The 27,947-nt window shown below is 35.7% G+C and overlaps 2 protein-coding genes across 28 annotated transcripts; one reads left to right on the top strand and one right to left on the bottom strand.

Annotated features, from left to right (window-relative positions):
- Positions 1-3,121: 3,121 nt before the first annotated feature.
- LOC120580138 (protein MAINTENANCE OF MERISTEMS-like) lies at positions 3,122-4,354 on the bottom strand. The gene is made up of 2 exons (XM_039833292.1): positions 3,630-4,354; positions 3,122-3,512 (listed from the first exon to the last, which is right to left on the bottom strand). Exons 1-2 carry the CDS (start codon positions 4,152-4,154, stop codon positions 3,477-3,479), a joined length of 561 nt encoding a protein of 186 aa, XP_039689226.1. The 5' UTR covers positions 4,155-4,354; the 3' UTR covers positions 3,122-3,476.
- Positions 4,355-13,223: 8,869 nt separating this feature from the next.
- LOC11416605 (sorting nexin-16) lies at positions 13,224-25,440 on the top strand. 27 transcript variants are annotated; one of them, XR_005645782.1, is made up of 13 exons: positions 13,490-13,893; positions 14,054-14,194; positions 14,293-14,486; positions 14,604-14,704; positions 15,681-15,825; positions 15,926-15,997; positions 16,997-17,084; positions 22,685-22,788; positions 22,885-22,944; positions 23,048-23,174; positions 23,801-23,893; positions 24,322-24,569; positions 24,739-25,440. XR_005645782.1 is itself a non-coding variant. In XM_024781611.2 (7 exons), the coding sequence occupies exons 3-7, from the start codon at positions 14,439-14,441 to the stop codon at positions 16,148-16,150; spliced, it is 369 nt and encodes a 122-aa protein (XP_024637379.1). In that variant the 5' UTR covers positions 13,490-13,893; positions 14,054-14,194; positions 14,293-14,438; the 3' UTR covers positions 16,151-16,242. The 27 variants fall into 27 exon arrangements, 1 of the variants encoding a protein (XP_024637379.1); XR_005645780.1 differs by having other exon boundaries at positions 23,089-23,174; XR_005645779.1 differs by having other exon boundaries at positions 22,891-22,944.
- Positions 25,441-27,947: the final 2,507 nt, after the last annotated feature.

The raw sequence follows: 27,947 nt of genomic DNA on the forward strand, positions 1-27,947 counted from the left end.
CGGCAGTTTGCTACCGAGGTTTTTAGAAACCGGCGGCAATTAACTGCCGAAGTTTTTAGGACACCGGCGGCAGTTAAGTGCCGAGGAAAACCTCGGTAGTTAACTGCCGAGGAGAATGTTATAAGAACAGAACTTCATAGGAGTTTCCAAAACTCCATTGTTGCGTTTTTAATTTTTCAAGGTGCGATTTTGAGTCATTTGAAGCCATTAGAAGCCAATTTTAATCACAAAAACAAGTAAGTTTTTTGAATCCTATTGCATTGTTGCTTTGTGGTCGAATTGTATGTTATTTTTTGTTAAATTTCGATTATATAGGTTCGATTATATTGATTTGTTGATTTTATGATATGTTAGGATAGTTTAGGTTAGAATGGTTAGAATTGTTAGGATAGTTTAGGTTAGTGTAGGTTGAATTGATCGCCATATTTTTTTAAATGTAGATATGTCTCAGAATCAAAATCAGGGTAACGTTCACGATGATGAGACGAAAAAAGAAAAGTCACCTATGACATGGCATGGAATTGTTTGCGATGGTTCCGAAAAAAAGAAGGGTTCGAAGGTGCCGGTGTACAATCACTCGAGGTTGAGGAGGAGCGGGAGGACATGCTATTTTGGTCCTCAACCAAAACAAGGTACCGCAGGGACTGTAGCGGACAAGCCAATCGATTTGTGTGACGAGGAAGAATGAATGTAATGGCTTTTAATGCCTAATTGTTTTGGATTTTTTTATGTTTTATTTTTGTGTCGCGCACATTTTGTTTGACATTATGGTACTTAGAATAAAATTGCATTTGGAATAAATAAATTTGAAAACAAAATAAGATAATTATTGTTCCATTCAAAACAAAATATATGTTATCACATTACATTGCATTTTACATTACATTCCGAAATTTACCTTCCAGCTGCAACAATCATCTTACCACTGAATGGGGCAAATTCAAACTTGCCAAGCAGCAGGACACCAGCATTCGATCAGCATCTTGAACTCTGGTATTCAAGTGTCAACAGAATGATGTGCATTCCTTGACACTTGAATACCATTATTCAAGATGCTCATCGAATACTGGAGTCCTGCAGATTGGCAAGTTTGAATTGCCCCATCCAGGGTAAGACAATTGTTGCAGTTGGAATGTGCATTCCAACCACAACAATTGTGTTACCTTTGAATGGGATAAATTCAAACCTGCAAAACAACAGGACTCAAGCATTTCGCCAAACACCTCATGTTTTCCCTTTGAAAATAATAAATTTTTGTGAGGCTTGCTTTAGATGATGGTATTCAAGTGCCACCGAATTGAGGTTCAATCCTTGACACTTAATACCTTCATCTAAACCAGCATAAAAAAAATTTAATATTTTCAAAGGAGAAACATGAGGTGCTTGCGAAATGCTTGAGTCCTGTTGTTTGACAAGTTTGAATTACCTCATTCAAAGGAATACAAATGTTGTAGTTGGAATGCACCTTACCCTAACTAATGACGATCTTGTGGCGGAATCAAACTTTTGATGATATCTTCAGTTGATCTAAGCAACTTCACCCGCATATCGATCCACTGGAACATGTTGTGCTCCCAAAACATGGTCGTCACGTTTTCGTCGTTCGTTAATTCCACCCAACTGAATGATACTCTCCCCTCGTCGAGTGTTGGACGTTTATACCAAATGTGTTCCACCATCCTTGTGTCTCTGGGGTTGACTCCTTGGTTGAATTCAGTCAGTGTATCCTTGAGACCTCTTAACGTTACACCAAGGCACCGAACCTTCAACCTCTGAGGTTCTCCGCCGTTGAATTGCGCATGAACGTCGATCCACCCCGCCATTGTTTTAAATCTACACAATAAGAAACTAAAAACAATCAATCAAAAACACATTATACATACACTCTAAAATTCATAAAAATAACCCTAAAATTATAAATCATATACTCTTACTAAAATAAAAAAATTTATATCATATACATAAACATCATGCAAATATTTTAACAACATTAATCAACTAACATATACCCTAAAATTTAATTATAACATGTAAATCTACTAAAAAATAATAAATGTACTCAAAAACTAAAAAATAATAACATTTATAACAACTAAAATGTAAGTTAATAGCATTATAATTACTTACTTGTGATTTTGTTGAATAAAGTTTGTTGGATTTGGTTGTGTTTGTTAGAGAGAATTTGAGAGACATTTGAAGAAATTTTGGAAGATAATATCAATAATGGATGAGAGGAGATTCTGCCAGATTTTGTAGTGCAGAAGATCCTCGGCAGTTAACTAACGAGGTTTTCCTCGGCAGTTAACTGCAGCCGGATTTGAGAAAATTTCGGCAGTTAACTGCCGAAGAAAACTGTCGAAGAAAACCTCGGTAGTTAACTGCCGAGGAAAACTGAACATACTTCACAAAGTTCTCAAGTTCTCTCAAATCTTCGCCAATTCTTCTTTCACGAATTGCGAGCAAATCAACGGGACACTTATATTATATTCTGTCAAGTTCTCTCTCGTCCCTATTTTTCCTACTCTCAACTTATTTTTATGTTTTATGTTCATAAAGCAACCTATATTTGCACATTAAAGCAACCTATTTTTGCACATTAAACAAAGTAAAAAAAACCCATGAAATTAAAAATAATGTCATCAAAGTAGAAATATACAAATATACAAATATACATATATACATAACTCAATGTCATCAAAAGACTAAAACTAAAAAATAAGACTAAAAAAGGAAAATAATACTACTGGTCCTGATCCTGCTGATGGTGCCTCCGCCTCGGCCTCTGGGCTCTCCTCCTGGTCAGAATCGGCGCGATCTGCTCCCTCATATGGGTCATGGCCTCAAACCACTGTTGAGGGGTCATGCTCATGACCTCCTCTTGGCCTAACTGCGCATCAGCGTAGGCAACAGCGCCACTAACCATGTCATAGGTGTCAGGCGAGCTTCTCGCCTCATACCGCTGCCACTGCTCTGCAATGATCTGCTCTTCATTTGCAGGCCTCGGAAGATCTCCTGGAATAGGTGGCAAGATCTGAGGGTGAGACACCCTAGCGTACCACAAGACATAGCCATCCCCCGCCCGCCATGTCTCCTCTCCTACCTGCTCACCCCAGGCGTCCGCCTTAAGCGTGTGAGTGCCGAAGTCGACGAACATCTGCACAATGGAAGGCGGTGGGAGGTCCCTAACATCAGTCGGATGTCTGGGGATGGTCTGCACGTATCCGTATTGCCTCAAAACCCTCTCGGGCAAGTGACAGTACACCCTACGGACGCCGCACATAATCCATCCAGAATACCAGAAAACCTCCTCGAAGTCCTGGATCTCTCTGTGCTCCTCGTACGACCTCCAGCATACATCATCTAACTGTATACGATCGAGCAGTGACCGATACGTGATCCCCTCCCCATGACCCTTCTGGAGCTTCCACCTCGCTGCAACCGGATAGTTTTCCAGGTAGTCAGTGTTGAGATCAACACTAAAAAAACCCTGGAAAATGCGCCAAAAACCATGCCTGCACAAAGCAAACAAATAACATTTATAAATTATTACGCATGGAAAAATATAACAAAAAAATAAAAGTTAACAAAAAAATAAAGTTAACATAAATATAAAATTTAAGTTTTCTTACAGTCAGCAGTGTCACGCTCCCCCCAAGCGCTCTGTGTCCAGGCCTACATGCATCCGCCAACTCGCCGTATAGGTAGGCGAGGGTCATAGCTCCCCAGGAATAATTACGCATCCCTGCGTACCCGTCCGCCATGGTCGTTAAATATATCAGCTCGATGCGCTTGTTGCTTCTATCGCCAAACAACAAGCATCCGACCAAGTACAGAAGGTAACATCGGACGCAGTATGTCCTGACCCTCGCCAGCTCCTCAAGCTCCTCAGCATCCTCCGTACCCGCCAATACGTTGGCCCTACCAAGGTACGAGGTATAGAACTCCCTCAGCCTCGGGTAGCTAATGTACCCGCCGTACTCCTGGTTGCAGATCTTCTGAGCCTCATTCTGGGACACACCCAGATACGTCATCAGCAGTTCCGCTCCCTCATGCTTGGGCATCTTCTTCCCATGAGCCAACATCCGCCCCTCAATAGGAAGATGCGTCAGACATGCGACATCATCCAATGTCACAGTCATCTCCCCCATCGGCATGTGGAAGGTGCTGGTCTCCGGATGCCACCTCTCGCATAAAGTCAGCAGCAGTGCATGAGGCACGGTGGAGTACCCCAAGTATACCAAATCATGTAGCCCGCTCTGCTGAAGCGCATCCCAAAACCAATTCTCATTCGCGTTAGGGCGTCCGAGAGTGAGAATCTTGGCCCCATGATTAATCGGTTTAAGCACGCGGGTCTTACGAACCTGAAATAATAGAAAAATAAATATGGTTTAAACAAAAACACATATAAACAAAACAATTAAACATAAAAAATAGAATTAAAAAAATAAACATATAACAGTGTATATAATAATTAAAACAAACACACATTTAAAGAAAATAATTAAACATAAAGAAAAATAATTAAAAAAAAAACACATATAAAGGTTGATATAATAATTAAACATACAAAATATAATTAAAAAAAACACATATAAAGCTGGATATAATAATTAAACAAACACACATTTAAATTAAAGAAAATATTTTAACATAAAGAAAAAACATTTAAAATAAATACACTTACATTATTTGAATTATACCAGAGTGACAAAGCCACATGATCGGCATAAGAGTGGAGCAATGACAGGTCCTCCGGTCCACCAGGAAATGGAGGGTCCGTAGGTAACACCTCCGGTGCAGCAGCTGCTACAATGTCATCCTCGTCTACTGCATCCTGCTGCTGTGGTATATGATCCTGGTCATATCCACCATCCGTCACATCATAATGTACCTGATCCTGATAGTTCAGGTACTCCACCCCAGTCTGGTCAACAGGCTGTGACGGGTCAACAACCTGTGACTCCTCAGGCTGTGTAGCCTGAGAGCTTCCTGAGCCATCTCCTCTTCGACCTCTACCCCTCTTTGGGATGTGGCCGCCCTGCCTCTCCCTGCGGTGGCTCTGAGTCATGGCACGCCTACCACCAATCATCTTCGATGGATCAATGGGGTCCTGATCGGCCATATCTACAAAAAATAAAAATAAAAAATTTATATCATTCAACCACTTTATCAACAAACACTAAACCTAAACAAAACCTAGACTTTCACATTCAACCTAAACATAACCTAAACTTAACCGCTTTCACATTAAACCACTTTACCAAAATAAAGACATTGATTAAACCTAAACATTATCATACACATTATCATTAACATTCAAACGTAAAAAATCAAATGCATTATCATACACATTCAACCTAAACTAAACATAATTCAATATACACATTCAACCTAATTCAATATACACTTTTTCAATATGCATTCAACTTAATTCAACATACATTTTTTCAAATTACAATCAAGATTGTATCCAATACCTAAACTAACTAAATAATCAATAAATTTGTCGTTGACACATTTTATCAAACACTTTGTGTGCAAAGTATAAAACATATTCAAATTGTGTTCATTTGCTACCATTCAAACCCACATTATACCCTAACATCATTCAATCATCAATTAAACCAACTACATTCAATTATAAACTACATGCACTCTGTAACACTCTAATTTTTATTTAATTATTTTTAATTGTGTGGTGTCATTTATGTGATTTTTGGTGATTTATGTAGTGTATATTTATTTATTATATGATTATTTTATTAAATAATTAAAGTAATATAAGAATAGGATTAATTATTATCTTGGGGGTTATGAAATAATTAACATAATTAGTAGGGAGTTAATTGCTAATTAGGGAGTGGGAGGTTACATTTTGGGAGTTGAGAAAAGGAAAGAAAAAGAGAGAAAACAGTTTTACGTGAAAACAGTCTGGTTTTGGGAGAAAAGCTAGTGCAAGGGAGAGAAGCTTAGGAATCATTGCTGCTGTATTTTTTCTGCAATTCTAAGGTAAGGGTGAGGTTTACCGCAATTATATAGATTCTGAATGTTGATTGTGTTCTAACAGGTTTATGTGAGGATTTGGGAGAAATTGGGTTTTTGTTGATTAAGGAGTTTTGGGTGTAGGAATCATAGAATTGATGGTAGAAATGGGTTCTGGGTGCATAAAACCTTTCATTTCATATCTGTAAACTAATTTGGGGAGTGATTTGAGGAAAAATGGGATTTTTGGGAAAAACCTGCATTCTGTCCGTACAGAAGTTCATCGCTCGCCTCGCGAGTAGCCATTACTCGCCATAGCGAGTGAACAACTTCATCGCTCGCCTCGCGAGTGATACAGCTCGCCATGGCGAGTAACCTTGTAAAAATCTGGATTTTGAAAAAGTTGTTATAAGCCGTATTTTGGGTAGTTTCGTGTACCTAGATGATTCTTAAGAGGACTAGAGCAAGTTTTAAGTGTAAAAGATGATTAGGGAGCTTAGAATTGAGGTTTGAGTGAGAAAAATGTCATTTTTTCCCGAGAGCACCATATTTCTGTTCGCCTCGAGTTCGCCTCCAACTCGCCATGGCGAGTACCTGTTTTTCTGAGCTCGCCATAGCGAGTAGATGAGCTCGCGAGGCGAGCTGCCCAGTATTTGGTTGGTTAATTTCTGTTGTTGTTTGGATTGTGTATTTGGTTGAATTATTGCATGGCTTGTATGCTGATATATATTTCCCTGGACGTTTTGGTTGGTTTTGATGAATGGATGCTGACTGAATGAATGTTGTATTTAATTAAATTCCCTTAAAGGTGTAAGTTGGTTGGTGAATCATATATACGTATATGTCTAGGTTGGTTGGTATGTAGATATACTCTATGGGGATTAGTTGCATTAACATAACAGTGGGAGAGCTTCGGCTCTGGAATGCTTAGTCGTTCAAAGTGGTGGAGTACTAGTTACTCAAAGTGGTGTAGTGGTGAGGACTTATGTCCTGTTGAGAATGCTTTAACCATTCGACAGCGGTGTGGGTCACGGCCCTGATTTTTGGTACCACATGCATGGGTGTTTAGAGGAGTCTTAGTGGAGTGGTGATAAGTTGTATATATTGTTGAGAGGTGTATGAATTAATATTGAGATAAGATGCGAAAATGATGTTATATAAACAATAATAATGTTGATGATTTATGATAGGGTGTTAGATTCAATTGATGTATTCTTTATCTATATTTTGTTGTGAATCTCACCCCTTCTGCTTGAAAATGTTGCCCTTCCTATGGGTAACTTGCAGGTGATCCTGAGTAGTTGGTGGTGGCTCAAGTGTCTAGGGCTCTGATACGTGGGATGGGATTTTATTGTTTAAATTCATTCTATGTATCAAATTTTGGTTAATGTTGTTGTAGCCCTATGATTGATGGAATATTTTATGTTGAGGCTTAATGCCAAGATTATTTTGGATAATGGAGTTTAATTTAAAGATTATTCCGCTGCAGTTTAATGAAGGATGTTGTTAAATAGTTTTAATCTATTTAAGAATTTATATTTTGTAGTGTGACATGCCGTTTAACGTGGAACTCTGATTTTATAATTATAATTAAATTGATTTTGGGAAACGGGGTGTTACAAATTGGTATCAGAGCAGGTTGGTCCGTCCGGCCAAGTAGTAGAGTCGTGTTGAGCCACCTAGGATAGAGTGTCAACTTTAATGTTGTCTTTGTTGTTGTTGTTGTGTCCTTGGTATGAACTGGTTAGAGTATAACCGAGTTCATATCAATTGTTTTAGTAAGACTGTGCATTTTTCTTCTGCTGAAGAAGAGAGTGGAGTTGAAATTTTATCTACAAAGCAGATGAAGCAGTTAGAACGTGATGGAATTCTGATGTTTTCTCTAATGGCATATCTGTCGTTAGAAAACCAAGCTGTGATTGACAAGCTAGCAGTGGTGAATGAGTTTCCGGAGGTGTTCCCTGATGAGATTCCTGATGTGCCGCCAGAAAGGGAGGTGGAGTTTTCAATTGACCTTGTTCCCGGAACAAAGCCGGTGTCGATGGCACCGTACCGTATGTCAGCTTCTGAGTTAGCTGAATTGAAGAAACAGTTGGAAGATTTACTTGATAAGAAGTTTGTAAGACCCAGCGTTTCGCCGTGGGGAGCACCTGTGTTGTTGGTGAAGAAAAAGGATGGTAGTATGAGGTTGTGCATTGACTATCGTCAATTGAACAAAGTTACAATTAAGAATAGATATCCGCTTCCGAGGATTGATGACTTGATGGACCAGCTAGTGGGTGCAAAGGTGTTCAGTAAGATTGACTTGAGGTCAGGTTACCATCAAATTAAGGTGAAAGATGAAGATATGCAGAAGACGGCTTTTAGGACACGATACGGTCATTACGAATACAAAGTGATGCCTTTCGGTGTTACTAACGCGCCCGGTGTGTTCATGGAGTATATGAATCGAATTTTTCATGCTTTTCTGGATAAATTCGTGGTGGTATTTATTGATGATATTCTGATTTATTCGAAGACTGAAGAAGAGCATGCAGAACATCTGAGAATTGTGCTGCAAGTTTTGAAAGAGAAGAAGTTGTATGCCAAATTGTCGAAATGTGAGTTTTGGCTAAGTGAAGTGAGTTTCCTTGGTCATATTATTTATGGTGATGGTATAGCGGTTGATCCATCAAAAGTTGATGCAGTATCGCAATGGGAGACTCCGAAGTCGGTGACTGAAATCAGAAGCTTCTTGGGTTTGGCTGGTTATTACCGCAGATTTATAGAAGGATTTTCAAAGTTAGCATTGCCGTTGACTCAGTTAACCTGTAAGGGTAAGTCCTTTGTGTGGGATGCTCGGTGTGAGAGTAGTTTCAATGAATTAAAGAAAAGATTGACAACTGCTCCTATTTTGATCTTACCTAAGCCGGAAGAGCCATTCGTTGTTTACTGTGATGCGTCTAAGCTGGGTTTAGGAGGTGTTTTGATGCAAGATGGCAAGGTGGTAGCATATGCTTCTAGGCAACTGAGGGTGCACGAAAAGAATTATCCCACTCATGATTTGGAGTTAGCTGCGGTGGTTTTTGTTTTGAAAATTTGGAGACACTACTTGTATGGTTCCAGATTTGAAGTGTTCAGTGACCACAAGAGCTTGAAATATTTGTTTGACCAGAAGGAATTGAATATGAGGCAGAGGAGATGGCTTGAGCTGTTAAAAGATTATGATTTTGGGTTGAATTACCATCCGGGAAAAGCTAATGTAGTCGCGGATGCGTTGAGTAGGAAGACACTCCATATGTCTGCTATGATGATGAAAGAATTTGATTTATTGGAACAGTTTAGAGACATGAGTTTGGTGTGTGAGTTGTCGCCTCAAAGCATACAGTTGGGGATGCTAAAGATTAACAGCGATTTCCTGAATAGTATTCGAGAAGCACAGCAAGTGGATGTCAAGTTGGTTGATCTAATGGTTACTGGTAATAGTATTGAAGATAGTGACTTCAAGGTTGACGATCAGGGTGTGTTGAGATTCAGAGGTAGAATTTGTATTCCTGATAATGAAGAAATGAAAAAGTTAATCCTAGAGGAAAGTCATAAGAGTAGCTTAAGCATTCATCCGGGAGCTACGAAGATGTATCATGATTTGAAAAAGCTGTTTTGGTGGTCTGGGTTGAAGCGAGATGTTGCTCATTTTGTGTATGCATGTTTAACTTGTCAGAAGTCTAAGGTTGAACACCAGAAACCTGCAGGATTGTTGACACCATTGGATGTACCGGAGTGGAAATGGGATAGCATTTCTATGGATTTTGTGACGAGTTTACCAAACACTCCGAGGGGACATGATTCGATTTGGGTTGTGGTTGATAGGTTGACGAAGTCGGCACATTTTATTCCTATCAACATTAGTTATCCGGTAGCTCAGTTGGCTGAGATTTATATACATAGTGTTGTGAAGCTACATGGAGTTCCTTCGAGTATTGTGTCGGATAGGGATCCGAGGTTCACTTCTAGGTTCTGGAAGAGTTTACAGGACGCTTTGGGTTCGAAGTTGAGGCTGAGTTCGGCTTATCATCCTCAGACAGATGGTCAGTCGGAGAGAACGATCCAATCATTGGAAGACTTGTTGAGAGTGTGTGTGCTTGAACAGGGTGGAGCTTGGGATAGTCACCTACCATTGATAGAGTTCACCTACAACAACAGTTATCACTCGAGTATAGGAATGGCACCATTCGAAGCTTTGTATGGTCGAAGGTGCAGGACTCCGTTGTGTTGGTTTGAGTCAGGAGAAAGTGTTGTGCTGGGACCGGATTTGGTTCAGGAGACTACAGAAAAAGTCAAGATGATCAGAGAGAAGATGAAAGCGTCACAGAGTCGACAGAAGAGTTACCATGACAAACGGAGAAAGGCCCTTGAGTTTCAAGAGGGTGATCATGTATTTATAAGAGTGACTCCGATGACGGGTGTAGGACGTGCTTTGAAATCGAGAAAGTTGACTCCGAAGTTCATTGGTCCGTATCAGATTTCAGAGAGAATCGGAACGGTGGCATATAGAGTTGGCTTGCCACCACATCTATCGAACTTGCATGATGTGTTTCACGTGTCACAACTTCGGAAGTATGTAGCAGATCCTTCACATGTTATTCCGAGAGATGATGTACAGGTTCGGGACAATCTCACAGTTGAGACTTTGCCGTTGAGGATCGATGATCGGAAAGTAAAGGCATTGAGGGGCAAGGAAATACCCTTGGTGAGAGTCGTTTGGGGCGGAGCAACTGGTGAAAGTTTGACTTGGGAGCTGGAAAGTAAGATGAGGGACTCTTATCCTGAGTTGTTTGTTTGAGGTAAGATTTCGAGGACGAAATTCAGTAATTTGGGGAGAGTTGTAACACTCTAATTTTTATTTAATTATTTTTAATTGTGTGGTGTCATTTATGTGATTTTTGGTGATTTATGTAGTGTATATTTATTTATTATATGATTATTTTATTAAATAATTAAAGTAATATAAGAATAGGATTAATTATTATCTTGGGGGTTATGAAATAATTAACATAATTAGTAGGGAGTTAATTGCTAATTAGGGAGTGGGAGGTTACATTTTGGGAGTTGAGAAAAGGAAAGAAAAAGAGAGAAAACAGTTTTACGTGAAAACAGTCTGGTTTTGGGAGAAAAGCTAGTGCAAGGGAGAGAAGCTTAGGAATCATTGCTGCTGTATTTTTTCTGCAATTCTAAGGTAAGGGTGAGGTTTACCGCAATTATATAGATTCTGAATGTTGATTGTGTTCTAACAGGTTTATGTGAGGATTTGGGAGAAATTGGGTTTTTGTTGATTAAGGAGTTTTGGGTGTAGGAATCATAGAATTGATGGTAGAAATGGGTTCTGGGTGCATAAAACCTTTCATTTCATATCTGTAAACTAATTTGGGGAGTGATTTGAGGAAAAATGGGATTTTTGGGAAAAACCTGCATTCTGCCCGTACAGAAGTTCATCGCTCGCCTCGCGAGTAGCCATTACTCGCCATAGCGAGTGAACAACTTCATCGCTCGCCTCGCGAGTGATACAGCTCGCCATGGCGAGTAACCTTGTAAAAATCTGGATTTTGAAAAAGTTGTTATAAGCCGTATTTTGGGTAGTTTCGTGTACCTAGATGATTCTTAAGAGGACTAGAGCAAGTTTTAAGTGTAAAAGATGATTAGGGAGCTTAGAATTAAGGTTTGAGTGAGAAAAATGTCATTTTTTCCCGAGAGCACCATATTTCTGTTCGCCTCGAGTTCGCCTCCAACTCGCCATGGCGAGTACCTGTTTTTCTGAGCTCGCCATAGCGAGTAGATGAGCTCGCGAGGCGAGCTGCCCAGTATTTGGTTGGTTAATTTCTGTTGTTGTTTGGATTGTGTATTTGGTTGAATTATTGCATGGCTTGTATGCTGATATATATTTCCCTGGACGTTTTGGTTGGTTTTGATGAATGGATGCTGACTGAATGAATGTTGTATTTAATTAAATTCCCTTAAAGGTATAAGTTGGTTGGTGAATCATATATACGTATATGTCTAGGTTGGTTGGTATGTAGATATACTCTATGGGGATTAGTTGCATTAACATAACAGTGGGAGAGCTTCGGCTCTGGAATGCTTAGTCGTTCAAAGTGGTGGAGTACTAGTTACTCAAAGTGGTGTAGTGGTGAGGACTTATGTCCTGTTGAGAATGCTTTAACCATTCGACAGCGGTGTGGGTCACGGCCCTGATTTTTGGTACCACATGCATGGGTGTTTAGAGGAGTCTTAGTGGAGTGGTGATAAGTTGTATATATTGTTGAGAGGTGTATGAATTAATATTGAGATAAGATGCGAAAATGATGTTATATAAACAATAATAATGTTGATGATTTATGATAGGGTGTTAGATTCAATTGATGTATTCTTTATCTATATTTTGTTGTGAATCTCACCCCTTCTGCTTGAAAATGTTGCCCTTCCTATGGGTAACTTGCAGGTGATCCTGAGTAGTTGGTGGTGGCTCAAGTGTCTAGGGCTCTGATACGTGGGATGGGATTTTATTGTTTAAATTCATTCTATGTATCAAATTTTGGTTAATGTTGTTGTAGCCCTATGATTGATGGAATATTTTATGTTGAGGCTTAATGCCAAGATTATTTTGGATAATGGAGTTTAATTTAAAGATTATTCCGCTGCAGTTTAATGAAGGATGTTGTTAAATAGTTTTAATCTATTTAAGAATTTATATTTTGTAGTGTGACATGCCGTTTAACGTGGAACTCTGATTTTATAATTATAATTAAATTGATTTTGGGAAACGGGGTGTTACACACTCATAAAAAATTCAATTCCTACATCAACCCTAACCACATGAAAACTACCATTTTTTTTAAAAAAAAAACCTACCCAAACTAACATTATGATTAAAAATGAGTCAACATACTTAGTTGTGTTTAAATGAAGATGATGCACTTGATTTTGCTGAAAAAACGAATTTGGAGAAGTTGGATGGTTTGGAAGATGTTTGAAGAATGAAGAAAACTGAGTTTCTGCGTTCTGGTTATGTTCAGATTTCCTCGGCAGTTAACTACCGAGGTTTTCTTCGGCAGCTAACTGCCGCCGGTTTCCTTAAAACTTCGGTAGCAAACTGCCGAATGACATTTTAATATTTTACTCGTGTGACACAGCCATACTATATGTGGGAACAGCAATTCTCTTTTTTTTATTGTTGAATGAAACAATATCGAATAAAAATTGGATTTTTTTTATCTGATTCAGTTTTTACTTGTATAAAGTTAGAATTTTTATTCCATCCCTCTATTTTTAATTGGATTTTTGTTGATTTTCTGATTGCAGGACTGTTGATTTTCTGTAACCAAAAAATTTATCTTGTTCATTCGATTCAATTTTTACTTGTAGTATCGTTGATCTTCTATTTGACATTTTTATTTGTGAACGAAACAATATCCAAAAAGATTCTCCTTTTCATCTGATTCAGTTTTTACTTCTACAAAGTTAAGTTAGAATTTTTATTCTCCCCTTCTATTTCTAATTAATTTTGTTGTTGTATGATTTTCTGTTTGTAAGATTCTTTGTAGGATCGTTGATTGTTGATTTTCTGTTTGACATTTTCACCAGTAATGAAACAATATCCAAAAAATGATTCAGTTTTGTAGGATTGTGATAGATGTTGGCCCGGATTTTGTCCTCAAGATCAACATTTGAGACAGAACGCGTTGAATATCTGGTCTTCCCAAGCAGGATTTCGGCAAGGAAACGTGAAATACAAGATGGATTTGGGAGGACGCCGGTAAATCGAGTTCATATGCTAAAAATTCGATGCGTTTGAATAATTGGATTGGGCCGTAATACTTTTTGCGAGCTTTTGCAATGATGGTGGACGGGTACTTGCAAATAGGGTTGAAGTTTCAGGTAAACCCAGTCCCCTTCTAAAAATTCCTTGTCCTGTCTCTTTGAATTTGCTTGCTGAACCATTCTGGGCCTTGCTCGTTCGAGACTGTGATTTAACAGCCGAAGTGTGGTGCTTCGTTTAGAAAATTCTAATCAATGGTTGCAATTGTCTATGATCCAGTAACATAAGAAGTGGGAAATGAGGGAGCATGGCCATACAGGTCTTCAAATGCAGGGCAGAGTGATACGAGGTATTATATAATTAAGCAAGTGAAAGGAAGCATGTCCACTGTTGTGGGTTGTCACTGACAAAACATTGCAGGTAAGTTTCGAAGCAGTGATTGAGTACTTCCGTCTGCCCATCAATTTTAGGTTGGTACGATGTGTTTATATTAGTATTCTATTCCCTTGCTTCTGAAGGGTATAAAAGTTCGCTAAAGAGGTCCAGCAATGCTTCTGCCTTGGGAATCCAACCTAATCAAGAAGGTGGCTCCATTTTTTCAGAAATTTTCAACCCGGAATTTGAGACGCGCTGTGAAAGATTTTCATGGAAGAGTTCTTCTGACATGATAGTTAGGAGAGAGGGGCAATTAGCTCCAAAGCACCTGTGCTGGGTATGCAATTTTGGCTTAAAGTTAAATATCTAAGAACAATATTCTAAAAAGCACATTGGTTTATAATTTACTCTCTTTACTTGTTATCTGTTGTTTTTGTCTACTAAAACATTGCAGGTTGTGGGATCATATTTTGAGAAAATTGGGTCCACATCTTTTGCTGTCTACTCAATTGCAGTGACTGATGCACATAATAGAACTTGGTTTGTAAAAAGAAGGTTTACTTCTTTCTTATATTTTTTTAGTAATAAGTGTGCACAAATTATATTTGATTCAAATTTCACAAACAATTTGGTATGAACTGGATTTATACAAGGCTGTAAATAAAGACTTTTTCTATAATAAGTGTCCACATCTTGAGCTTTTTGGTTTGCTTTTTTTAGGTACAGACTTTTTCTTGCATATGTAAATTTTACTAACAACTGGAAGTGAAAGGCTTGGTAGGGCTGTTAAAAAAAATAAAGAAAAAAAGAAAGGCTTAGTAGATGACAGTTCAAAAGAAATAAAGTTAATAATCTGACATTGGTTTGTTGGTCTCAAGGAAAAGCAACTAGATGTATAGGTATTTGTAATTTTTTATTAGGATTGATAAGTCTTTTAGCGTATAGTAAAAAAAATAAACAGTAAGTGGTTGCAGCTTCGGTCGGTTTACGGGTTCTGACGGTTCAATTCTTTTCACCGGATTCGTCCGTTTTTATCCGGGAAAACCGAGTTGTAACTATTTGTTGACCCGTTGACAGAAACCGGCCCGCCCGTTTGCCTTGGTATTTACGGGGTGCTCGGTTTTCGGGCGGGTCTGGAAATCTTGTCCAGCCTTACTATTTTGAGTTTAAACTGCTCCATCGTACGTAATAAAAAGGTTCAAATCTCAAAACTGCCTGCTGTGTCTTTATCTATGTACTTTGACTTTATCTTAAGTGACTGGCATAATTTCTTTGGTTTTCTAATTACAATTACAAAACAAAATGCCAGGATCACAAAAATATGGTATCAAACAGAATAAATAAAGGGAAAAAGAATAAATCGGGGGTTTTCTAATCTCAAAATTGCTTTGGTTTTAATGATTTAATTGGTTTTCTAATTTTTTCCCCCTGTTTTGAGTTTAATCTGCTCATTAAACAGTTTAAATATCATCAAGTCTCGCCGTCTTTATATTTGACTTTACTCACCATAATATCTTTTGGCGGTACACAGATACTGGAATTTTGAGCGATTTCATCGGCATCTTAGAGTTATTCCAAATTACACGTTGCATTTGCCTCCTAAAAGGATATTTTCTTCGAACACTTATGATGCCTTTGTACATCAATGCTGTGCTCAGCTTGATAAATATCTCCAGGTATTTTATTCCTTGTTGCAAGAATAAATAAATTAAATTGATAATTTCCTTTTATACTTTTTAATTATCTCTTTGGTTAAATTATGATGTCTTACTTCAGGATCTCCTGTCAATAGCTAATGTTGCTGAACAACATGAAGTATGGGACTTTTTCAGCGTTTCCTCCTCAAAGGTGTTTATCTGCTTGATGTTTCTTATTATTATTGCTGATGAGTTACCTTTTTATAATCTTTATTGGTAATTTTTGGCTGTGAAAAATGACAATTTTACCAATTATTGTTTTGTTTTGTTTCTGAACTACTTTTGGGGAAATCTTCTTCAGTAATGAAGTCCTTGGCAGCTATCCTCTTATTAATTGTAACATTTTGTTTTATGTCATAAGGAAGTTTAGAATCCAGGCTGTAGCTATTCTATGTATGGCGGCCTCTCTTGTCAATCTTCTGAGTTTTTTATTTGGAAGACAATCTTCTCCGAGTTAATGCTTAATAGAATGTTTGATTGGTAATTTTATTTTTAAAACTTTTGAAATCGTTCAAAGCGTACATATTACTATTAAAATACGATAATAAGAAAAATCGAACAGAAGTGGAAGAAAAAGCTTCATGCTATGCCATTTTAGTATGCCTTTTCTCTGATTTTTGAGGATTCAAAATGTCATTGTTTCGGGTAGCTTGAATAGGATATAATAGGGGGCCATGTGACTACTATGATGTATTTTATGATATAATTTTTCTGTGGAAATTAGGTGCGACTCTTCTGTGTCTATTAAAGCAAATTCTCTCTCCAGTGAATGAATTTATTTATTCCTAGTTGATAGAAACAGTTTTGCACATTTTGACTTTTCTTTCATTTTCTTTGCAATACGAATTAGATTGTTATATTACCTATTTATAAGAGGATTAAGTTGAAGAAGACATGCCATTTTCTTATCCAAAATCAATTTTCTTTGTTCATCAATGGTATCAAGCTCTATTTTTTTTTTTCTTTCTAAAAAAACTTAATCCTAATTTCTTGATTGCACTTTACATTTAAGTATTTAACTGATGCTTGAGAAACTTGGTTCTCTGCTCCCTTAGTTAACGGTTGTGTTTAGATTATTTATTATTCACTAGCTGGTTATTGTCTTTGGACTATATTGCTGACAGCAATGTATCATACTTTTTCAAACTAGGAAGAATGCCCAAAGATTGGGTATTCCAATTTAACAACTATGAAATCAGCAAATCATTCAATCAATTTCGACTTCAGTTGAAGATGAGGTATTCTCACTGCTTTTCTTAGTTTCTATTAAATCAACTTTTGGGACCCTGTCAATAATTTATTGAACTGTTTAATGTTAATTTAAATTATTTACCATCAATAATTAATAATATCAAACATAGAAGATATAACACCCTAAACCCCGTATACAATAAATCATTGGGAAAATTACACAGACCTCCCCCAAGGTCTCTTTAAATAACACAAACACCTCCTCTAGTTTTATAATAGACATAAACCTCCCCTAAGATCTTTTAAAATATACATTCACCTCCCTTTGGAACTTAACAGCAACTTAACACCGTTTGTTTTTAATTTATATAACTAAAAGGGATAAAAATTCTCCCCTCTGAACTATATAAACAGCAAACCTCACAATACAGATTTTATGATTTTAAACAAGAAAAACAAGTCTTTAGTGATGGGCAATGTGTGAATATCAAACCCTTTTATGGTTGAGAAGTCTTTAGTTGCAGGATTTCCTTCCCTTTCAAAGTTATGTAAAACAATTAGTGTTGTCGTGTAATTCATTGTATAAAGAAATTGGGTGTAAATTTTGATAAGAGTACATATCATAAAAGTGGGTGCCTTAGAACCTAAAGAAATTGTGCTGTCAGATTTTACCCAAATTCTATGTTTTGGTGATGTCGTTTTTGTGGAAGTTATACAGTGCAAAACATAAAAGTTTGAGTTGGAAGATTTCTACCAAAAGAGGTCACTTTCACAAACGAGGCATACAGAGAGTAGAACAAATTTGTTTGATGAAATCTGTTTGGTGGAAGATAGTGCAAAATATAAAAGTTTGAGCTTTTCTTTTTATTTTCTAATAACGCCAGCTTAACACTGTTACATTAAAGGGAGGTTAGTGTTATTGGTGAAAACAGAGGGGGTGTAAGTGACATAATAACATATTTCAAGGGAGGTGAGTGTAATTTTCCCTAAATCATATATTCAAGATGTTGCATCATCATTTTCTCAAAACATGCATGACCTGATCTTCATAAAAACTCGCAGCGGAAAACATTATAAAATATCTCAGCAACATATTACAAATCTGGTCTCATAATACAACACCAATAATATCTCAAATCTCAGACATAATAGATAACAAGTCTCGGCAGTAATATAAATGCATAGCATAAAATGCAAAAGTCCCGATACTCCTAATCAAGGCCATAAACTAGACTCTAAGCTAATCCTCGAGCACTCGCTAGCAACAAACACTCAAACCTGCACGTCGTGTACACCATTCATACAAATGTGGTTAGGTAATATTTCACATAATAGAATATAAGCATAAAATATCATTTAAGGATTTCAAGTAATACATATGTACATACTCATAATGTTGACAGTTCTAAAACTGCACCTAGTTTACCAAATAAAACTCTCTGATTTTTGTTCTTTTTGTTGTTTGGGTAAAGCACATAGATTACCTTCTTTTCATCCACTGTATCTTACACTAAGCCTCTTGAACTCATTTTTTGTGATTTGTGGGGACTACTCCAGTAGAGTCTTTTTTAACCTGTGTGGATGCCTATTCTCCTTTTAATTGGATATTTCCTTTAAAACTGAAGTCTCACACTTTACAATCTTTCAAAACTTCAAAAGAATTGTTGAATTACAATATAAACTCCTCCATCAAGTCTGTTCAAACTGTTTGAGGGGGTGAGTTTCGCCCTTTTATTACATATTTGAATAATCTAGGTTGACCTGCCCACACACTCACCACCAAAATGGATCTGTTGAAAGAAAGCATAGACATATTGTGTAAACTGACTTGACACTTCTAGCACATGCCAAATAACCTTTACACTTTTGGGACCATGCTTTTACCAGACCTTACAACTCCTAGAAAATGGATTTTCACTCAACATCTACTAAATAACCTTTACACTACTTTGTTAAGTAGCACTGTCTCTGTTAGGAACCAAAAATAAGAACAGAAACCGCAATACAATATTCAGAGACAAATGAAATGAAATAGGACTTCATTGATGGAAATTGGAGATTTACAGAAATGGGGGAATGTATGAATCCCTAGATCTGACAAGAGCTAAGCTCCTATAGGCCAGCTCACAGCTGCCTATTCATTCTATATCTCACTGAAAATATCCAAGGTACCTACTCTCAACCCCACCCACTCCTAATATAGTGGAAATGATTGCTAGTCCTTTCTAAGCTCTCCACGTCACCAAATTCTATAACTAACCCTTAGCAGGTTTCTTACACCTTCTAGAATAAACTTGCCAAACCTTGGGAAAGTGATGGTTTCTTTACGGATCAAATTTTGAAAGTAATCTCAACTATCAAATGAGAAAACTAATGATTTGTATTTCAAGACACTCATGATTCATCTTGGATACGAATGTAATATTAAAGGGAGAACAAGGGATAGACTAGGAAACAATTAGATAAATATTACTGTAATTACCAACATCAGTTTTATGATATTTTCTAATTTCCCCCAATTTACATGGATTATTTTTCCCCTTTTAACATCCAAACAAGCCCTAAAGAAACCAAACATGTTGCTATATATATATATATATATAAGAATGCTTCACATTTACATTTTGGTGGTGAGGAAGTAAATGCTCATCACTTTCCTGAGATTTGAAGTGAAAATATATTTTGGAAGTAATTATTACAAATATCACTACTCTATTACAACATGTATTTTCCTTATCTATTTACAATTTTCCTTATCTACTCTGTTGCAGCTACATGTCAACAAAGAGAAAGAAATAAAAGGTTTGGGAGCAGTAATGGTTCGACACAAGATTGGTACGAACCTATCTTAATTTTATTCTTTCTGGCCATTTAAGTGACTTATTTTGTACTATTTGAACGGTGCCACACTTCAAAAAGAAAGAAAGAAATATCAAACAAGGCAAGAAAGAGGCAGAAAATGTCAAAAAGGAACTCCCAAAAGAGCTACACATTGTTGATTATAAAATCTCAAGATGACATTAAATCATTCTGTTGGCTGTTGAGGTTTGTCCTACTTGCTCCTAGTTAAGAGATGATTTTGAGTAGATCCTCTGCATTATTGTTCACTTTTTCCTTTTATAGATTTTCTGAAAACTATGTACTTAAACTAGTTTTGATGTTTGGTGATTCGTGTGAAAATAACCAAACATCAGAACCAGTTTAAGTACACATTTTCAGAAAATCTATAAAAGGAAAAAGGGAACAATAATGCAGAGGATCTACTCAAAATCATCTCTTAACTAGGAGCAAGTAGGACAAACCTCAACAGCCAACATGATGATTTAATGTCATCTTGAGATTTTATAATCAACAATGTGTAGCTCTTTTGAGAGAGTTCCTTTTTGGCATTTTCTGCCTCTTTCTTGCCTTGCTTGATATTTCTTTCTTTCTTTTTGAAGTGTGACACCGTTCAAATAGTACAAAATAAGTCACTTAAATGGCCAGAAAGAATAAAATTAAGATAGGTTCATACCAATCTTGTGTCGAACCATTACTGCTCTCAAACCTTTTATTTCTGTCTTTTTGTTGACATGTAGCTGCAACAGAGTAGATAAGGAAAATTGTAAATAGATAAGGAAAATACATGTTGTAGTAGAGTAGTGATATTTGTAATAATTACTTCTAAAATATATTTTCACTTCAAATCTTAGGAAAGTGATGAACATTTACTTCAAATATATTTTCACTTTTGTTAGCTGCAAGGTTGCATTGGATGAAACGGTTAAATTCATACAAATATTAGTAGGGGATGAATCAGAACGGTGAACAATAACTATTTCCTTTTTCAAAGTTATAACCTCATGTGTTTCATTCTTATTGCTAATAATGCGCCAAAGAGTGCGACTTTGCCAATTACAATATGTAATATACCCTTATTTTAATGTTCACGTGTAAAAGGCAAAATATACTATGCATGCAGTCTTTATTGAAATTTACCGACTAATGATGATTTAAGTAATTAATCAGTTAATGGACTGATTGTGGTTATTATAATACTCGATGTTCACATGTTGTGTGTTGAACTAGGCGTATGTAAATTCATATCCCATTTCTATCTATCAACCAAAGACACAGCTAGATAATTTGTCAAAAATAATATAAAAAACTCACGTGGTTATTTTTTTTCTTTCACACAAGAGAAAAAAACTCTAAGGCTCTGTTTGGATAACTTAAAACTAACGGAGCGGAATAGAACAGAATGGAATGGAACGGAATAAAGATTCCATTCCACTATTTGGATACTTTACGACAGAATGAGTTATAAATATTTTATTCCAATTTTACCCTTTATTTAAAAAACGTCAATAAATAGAATTTTCAACTCAATTCAATCAATATTTGGTTATTTTGACATGTTAGTAGTGCCAATATACATGGTTATTTTAAACGATTACCTTCATTCACAGTCAAAGTCACATGTTCATAACAACCATTTGAGAATATATTAACATGAGATTTGTAAACAAGCCTAATTTTTTTTTTTGAAAGATAAACAAGCCTAAATTGTTTTTTCAGAAGCTATTCATGGTTAGGTGCATTCAGGAAACAATTGGAGTAACAAACATATATTGTTTTGATTGAAACCTCTAAAAATTATTGGGTGCATTTATGATATTTTTCTTTTAATGAAGCCAAAATATTCTAATGAATAATATCATGTAACAATACTGTATTGCCTGCTCTATTGATATGGCTAAAACTAAACTCCCCAAAATTGACAAGATTAATTACATGTCATTAACTAAGCTACCAACATAAGTCACAGGTAACTAATCATCTTCGTTTAGGATTCCAACCAGGTTTTTGCATTCAGAATGTAATGAAACAATGGAGCCAAGCACGAGTAATGAAAAAAAAAAAAAAGAAATAAAAGGGGCAAAATTGTAATTGTCTTATTAATGCGTTCCATTCCATTGAATACATCCCAAATTGGGGGAATGGAAAATTGGATGAATGAGTGGTATATCATGGAATGGGTTCCATCACATTCCATTCCATTCAATTCCACTATTTTTTTACAAAACCAAACAATGGAACATGACTCTATCCCACTCCATTCCATTCCATCACATACCACCAATCGAAACATAGTCTAATGGATATGAACCTCATATGTGAGCGAAGCCAAGATTATATGATTGGAGTAACAAAGTATTAAGTATAAGTGTATAATAACCTTCAGCTAATCTAATCTAACTTATTTCTAATCCTAGTTAACACTCCAATTACCACTTAAAACCCTAATTTTAAGATTTTTAAGCGCCAATCAATCCAGACCGTTAGATCATTGTAAGTAGGGGCGGTTAGCATATCAACCATTGATCAAATCTCACTCCTTGAAAATTGTAACACGCGCGTCGGAAAACTGATGTTATTATCACACCTCTCCATTATTGTTCAATACCCATGCAAACTCTACAGTGCCCCATGCTTCCCTCTTCTTCTCCCTCTGTCACTTTTGATTATACATCTTCAAATGAGAAGTATTGTAGATATATTGCTTTTCTACCATGCTTTGACGGGTATGAGTCTCCCATTTTTTTGTTGCTGTAATTTCTGTACTGTATATCTTCCTGATGTTGTTTTTTTGGTTTTTTCTTACCAGCACCTTCGATACAAGGTTCGCTCCATCCATTTCTTCTTCGCATTGAACTTTTCCGATTTCGTTGCCATTGAAGTCTTCGTAACGGTGGAACCTTGATGTTTTTGGTATTGCGTTGTTTTTTTATTTTTAGGATTTTAATTTCTGAATAACTTTCTAGAGTAAATTGGTGATATTCAATTGGAATTCGGTGAAATTGTAAGTATCAGAGTGTGAGGATTGGAGTACGATGGTTCAGATTGAATATTTTGCATCAGTTTTAGGTACTCACTCTCTCACTATTTTTCTCTAATTTCTATCAATTTGTTAAGGTTTAGAAATCTCTAACACCACTTTATCTTTGCAAAACATTTTTCTCTATTTAAGAACTTGGGCATCTTCATCGTTGCTTACTTGCTTTGGTATAGATTTATTGAGACATACATGCCTGGAGATGATCGATTAAATTCATCTGGTCAAATTGGATTTGTGATATGTCACAACTCATAGTGTGGTTAGTTTTAAACTACCTATACATGTCGTTGCTATAGTAGACATTAAGTTATAATAGTAATCTTTGTTTGTTTATCATCTTCTATAAGTTTCATATATGGAACTAATACAAAGTGACAAGGGTAGAACCTTGAACGAAGGATGACTGCTATGGAAATATGATAATGTTCCTGGTATGAGTTAAAGTATGTTTTTTTTTTTTATTAAGAATGAGATAAAAGAGGCTATGACTACTCCTATTGAAATGGGTATTTTAATAAGAAACTAAGACTTCATTCCATATATCATATTTCACTTAAAGGAAGAATGAAGTCGGTGGAAAATAAATAGGATTTTGAAACTTCTTATGAAGACTTTTGTGCCTGATTATTGTTTTTGATATGTCAATATATATATTTTAAATTATTTAGAACTTCATTTCAGTTTTTGAGTAGTAGGAAATAACTCAAATCAGATGATAAAATAAGCACGCTGGAAATTATGTTGACAGTAGTACATATTAGAGTTGTTTTCACATGTATACATCTTACCTCTTTCTTAACTGTTGATCAGTTGGTCATTTACATGGTTTAATAGGATTTGTGAAACTTCAAATGAAGACACTGTTTTTTTTTTGTTATTGTTCAGATTCATGGACCAAGCTTTTTATGTGAAAGGCATCATGCAACATTAAATTCTGGATCTGAGATGATCAATCCATTAGGCAACCATCAGACAAAGGTTTTATTTTACACAAGCTTTGACATTGTTTCTTTTTTGTTCAATTTCTGATTTTTGGGTTTTCTATTTGAAGATTTCGATATATGTAATATGGTACAATACACATTACTTGAACATGCAAATTTGGTAATCATTTGAACAGCGGTTGAGAAAGTTTCTAATTCTACATGTGACGTGAATTGTGGTTTGATTAGCAAATCAAAGGAATAAAAAAGGCAGGCTGTATGTCATTTTCTTTCCACATTTAAAATTTCAATATTACATGGAGACTAACAAGTGTCCGTATACCCATGTTTTTGCATTGTCTTTTCATGTTACTGTAGACTGCTACAAATTGTGTTGTGCACTTTGAAATATATGGTAATGCTAAAAATTAATGTATGCTATGCGATCTGGTGGTAAAACTTTTTTGTTTAACTTATAAACAGAGAAAAGCAAAGTTATCGGCATGCTCTGCAAGAGAGTTTCGGTTGTAAATTGCTTATGCTACATATGTAACATTGCGGATTCAAATGAAATTGAAACTTCCTAATTGATGGTCAAAAAGAATAATGGTAAGTTATACTTCAAGGATGATTGACATGGCATGACTTGAGTGAGAACTATAAGATGACTCATAAAGTTACCAACAACTAATTGACTGCATCTGATGATTGATGTAACTTCTAGAATTCTGGTATGCACTTAGTTTCAAATTTTTTTTTTTTAAATTTGTAAATTGTCGTATGTTCTAACACTTGCTTTTAATTCATATGAAAATAAACTTAGACTTGGTTTGGATTTTGTCGAACTGCTCTGCTAAATAATGACACCTAACTGATTTTGGTGGATTACTTTGGCTATAGCTGGAAATGTGTATTGAAGTTTCTCCATGATTCAAAGATGACTTGCACAATTTTTGGAGAGTGGACTAATTTTTGCAAACAACGAAGGTTCTTTGAAGGATTGTCTATCAAGTTTGGAAGCATCTAATAACAATGTCATACATGCATGTGAGGACTGCCCCACAATTTGGTCTGTGAACTAGATTAGTCACACCTACAGGAAATGGAGTATTCAAACCTCTTTTTTAGACAGAACAATATTTTAAGAGAGGCCATTGTGTATGTGGATTGGTGGGTGTTGTTGGTTGGCATGTTTGGGTTTAGGTGCTACTGCAGTTTCAGCGGCTGTGGTGGCTTCCTTTTGCTTTCCTTTTGGTGGTGAGATCTCCCTATCGGTTCTGCTATGCCTCCATGTCCTTTCTGTTATAGTGCTGGCTGTGATGCAGGAGTATTCGTGGGTTTGCTATTGTTTTGATGACTATATAGTTGTTGTCATGTTTGGCCTTTTGTTCTCATTTATACCTCAACATCATGTTATTTTGTCTTTGGCTGGGTTGCTGTTTTGCTTGGATTTTTTGGCAGCTTTTTCTTTGGGATGTTGGAAGGTTTGTTTGCTTTTGTCCGGTGATCCGCTATATACGGCACCTTATTTGTATTTTGCCTTATTGACTTTATCCGCAATTGTTTTTTGTGTCTTGCCTTTTAGGGAGACCGAAATTGCAACTATCTTTTTTTTTTTGTTTACAATATAATAATTTTATTTAATGTTAAGTTAAAAAGTTTAAACAATTTTTCTTATTGTAGAAATATTAAAATCATAGTGTTTAAAGAAATTTTCCAAAATTTGTAGGCATAAGAAATTATTATAAATATATTAGCTTCTCCATTGTTTATGATCCGGGCGGTAGCACGGGTAAAAGTTCTAGTTAACCATGAGACTAGAGGGACATAATGTGGCTTTTGATGGCAATCACAAAGTGGGTGGCAAGAGGGAGTAACGTCATATACTACCTCCGTTCCTTTTTAATTGTTACTTTTGCATAAAATTTTTGTTTCTAATTAAGTGTCACTTTCAAAGTTCAATGCAATATTAAATGTTGTTTTACCTTTTATTACCCTTGATTATTTATTGTAGAGAGATAAGTGTATGAAATAATATATTAAATGATGAAGGTTATTATAGGAAAAAGATGAATTGTTATATCAAAAGTAGTATAAAAAGTATTTTTTGCCTTGGTTTGTGTAAAAAACTCAAAAGTGACAATTAAAAAGGAACGGATGGAGTATATGGTAATTTGAGTTGGAGTTGGAGGTGAGAATAACCTTGACCGACCTATTTAAACTTCGTAATCCAAATTGAAACATAAGAGGTAACACATGAATTATAAGTATTAAGAAAAATGATAATACGAATAATTTGATAAATAACTCTTTATTTTATAAAAATGATCAAGAAAAATGATTTATAAATTTAAAATATAAAAGTATAGATACACTTCAATTTACGAGTATATCGTAAAAGTTTTCCGATATAATATGTGAAAATGATTATTGCCTAATTCCATTAGGTGTAACCTAAGCCCGTCCTTTCTTACTCCTCTCTCTGTCTCTATCTGAATGTGGAGTCTTCTTGCACCAGTCCTTTTTTGCATCTTCCTCTGCTAATTAAAAAATAATAATACTTATAGGTTGATCATTATCATTTTTAATAAAATATATATTTATCTTTTTTAACTATAATGAAATTCATACGTATTACAATGACAGACCCAAAAACGGGAACTTCTTCACAAATTTTATTGGAATACATGAAATAATGCAATACGGAAACATGGCACATGCTTTCCAATCTTATTGCATCATCATCATCATCACTAGTTTTGTTTTTGACAAATTGAATGATTTATATTGCACTAAAAACCTAATAAGCTATTCTTGCATGATCAACTAAAAATTTAGTGAGGTATCAGGTATGGATTCAAAGTTGAACAAAGTTTATGAAGAAAGTTGATGGTTTGATCCCAAAAGAAAACCTTTAAGATTTTAATCTACATATTAGAATGTCAAATTTATCATGTCATTCCTTAGAAGATTATTTTAGACCTCACAAAGAATTATCTAACTTACAAACTTTGTTTTCTTGTCCATGAACCACAAAACATTCAGGTTGTTCCATATAGATTTCTTTTTTTAGTTCACCATAAAAAAAAACAACTTTCACATCCATTTGGAGTACTATCGAGTTATGAACGGCGGCTAAAGGGACTAGTACTCTTATGAATATATTTTTCTCTCTCTAAAACCTTCGATTACAAGAAGAGCCTTGTATTCATCAACCGTACTATCAGGTTTTAGTTCTTTTCCAAAATCCAAATACAACCGATTAGTTTGCAACCATGAGGCAAGTCACCTAAGTCTCATGTTTCGTTAGACTCTAGAGAATCCATTTCATCGTTTATTATTTCTTGCCATAATTCAGCATCCAATGAGGATATAGCTTCTTTAAGGCTTTAATGGATCTTCTTCAAATGTATAACCCATAAGGTCCATACTCTTTAGCAATTCTTGCTTTCTTACCTCTTCGAGGTTCTATAACCCATAAGGTCCATACTCTTTAACAATTCTTGCTTTCTTACCTCTTCGAGGTTCTATAACATCTCGTATTACTATTTCTCGATGTTTTCATAACTATTTCTGATTACTGAAATGATTACTGAAATATGATCAGATATAGTGTCCCCACCCCCACTATTCTTAATTTAAAGGGGTACTTACTTCATAAAAATCAGCATCGCTTGACTTTATGATCACTTTAGCATTTAGGTCATAAAACCTATAAGCTTCCCTAATTATACCCAATGAATTCACATTCATAGGCTCTACTAGTGAGTTTAACTCTCTTGGGATCGAAATTCGAACTTATGTCAAACAATCCCACCCAAGTTAAAAAAAAAAAAAAAAGACAAGTTGGATCGTATTTTCTTCAAAAATTTCTTAATTAGAATTTTTGTTCATAGACTTGGGTACTCTAACCAACATAAATATCAAGCATATCAATTTTATTTTTCAAAATTCGCAGTCATCAATAAATATGATAAAATATCATTTTATCATTTCTAGGTTATGTGCCATCAAGTTCGCACATATCATAATTTATTAAGTTTAGAGATTCAAATTCTCTAAACAATGATTTGTATGAACTTTTGGTTCATTAAACTTGACTATGAAAA

This window comes from Medicago truncatula, chromosome 4, assembly GCF_003473485.1.
Source record: "Medicago truncatula cultivar Jemalong A17 chromosome 4, MtrunA17r5.0-ANR, whole genome shotgun sequence".
NCBI lineage: Eukaryota > Viridiplantae > Streptophyta > Magnoliopsida > Fabales > Fabaceae > Medicago > Medicago truncatula.

What these genes read in the sequence shown, in the direction of transcription:
- LOC120580138 (XM_039833292.1), bottom strand. Translation starts at nt 4,154, where the DNA reads ATGCCGATGGGGGAGATGACTGTGACATTGGATGATGTCGCATGTCTG. An exon ending in GGAGCGTGACACTGCTGACT is followed by an intron (nt 3,513 to 3,629) that starts GTAAGAAAACTT and finishes TGCTTTGTGCAG; the next exon opens with GCATGGTTTTTGGCGCATTT.
- LOC11416605 (XM_024781611.2), top strand. Translation starts at nt 14,439, where the DNA reads ATGATAGTTAGGAGAGAGGGGCAATTAGCTCCAAAGCACCTGTGCTGG. An exon ending in ACTTGGTTTGTAAAAAGAAG is followed by an intron (nt 14,705 to 15,680) that starts GTTTACTTCTTT and finishes GGCGGTACACAG; the next exon opens with ATACTGGAATTTTGAGCGAT. An exon ending in AGCTTGATAAATATCTCCAG is followed by an intron (nt 15,826 to 15,925) that starts GTATTTTATTCC and finishes GTCTTACTTCAG; the next exon opens with GATCTCCTGTCAATAGCTAA.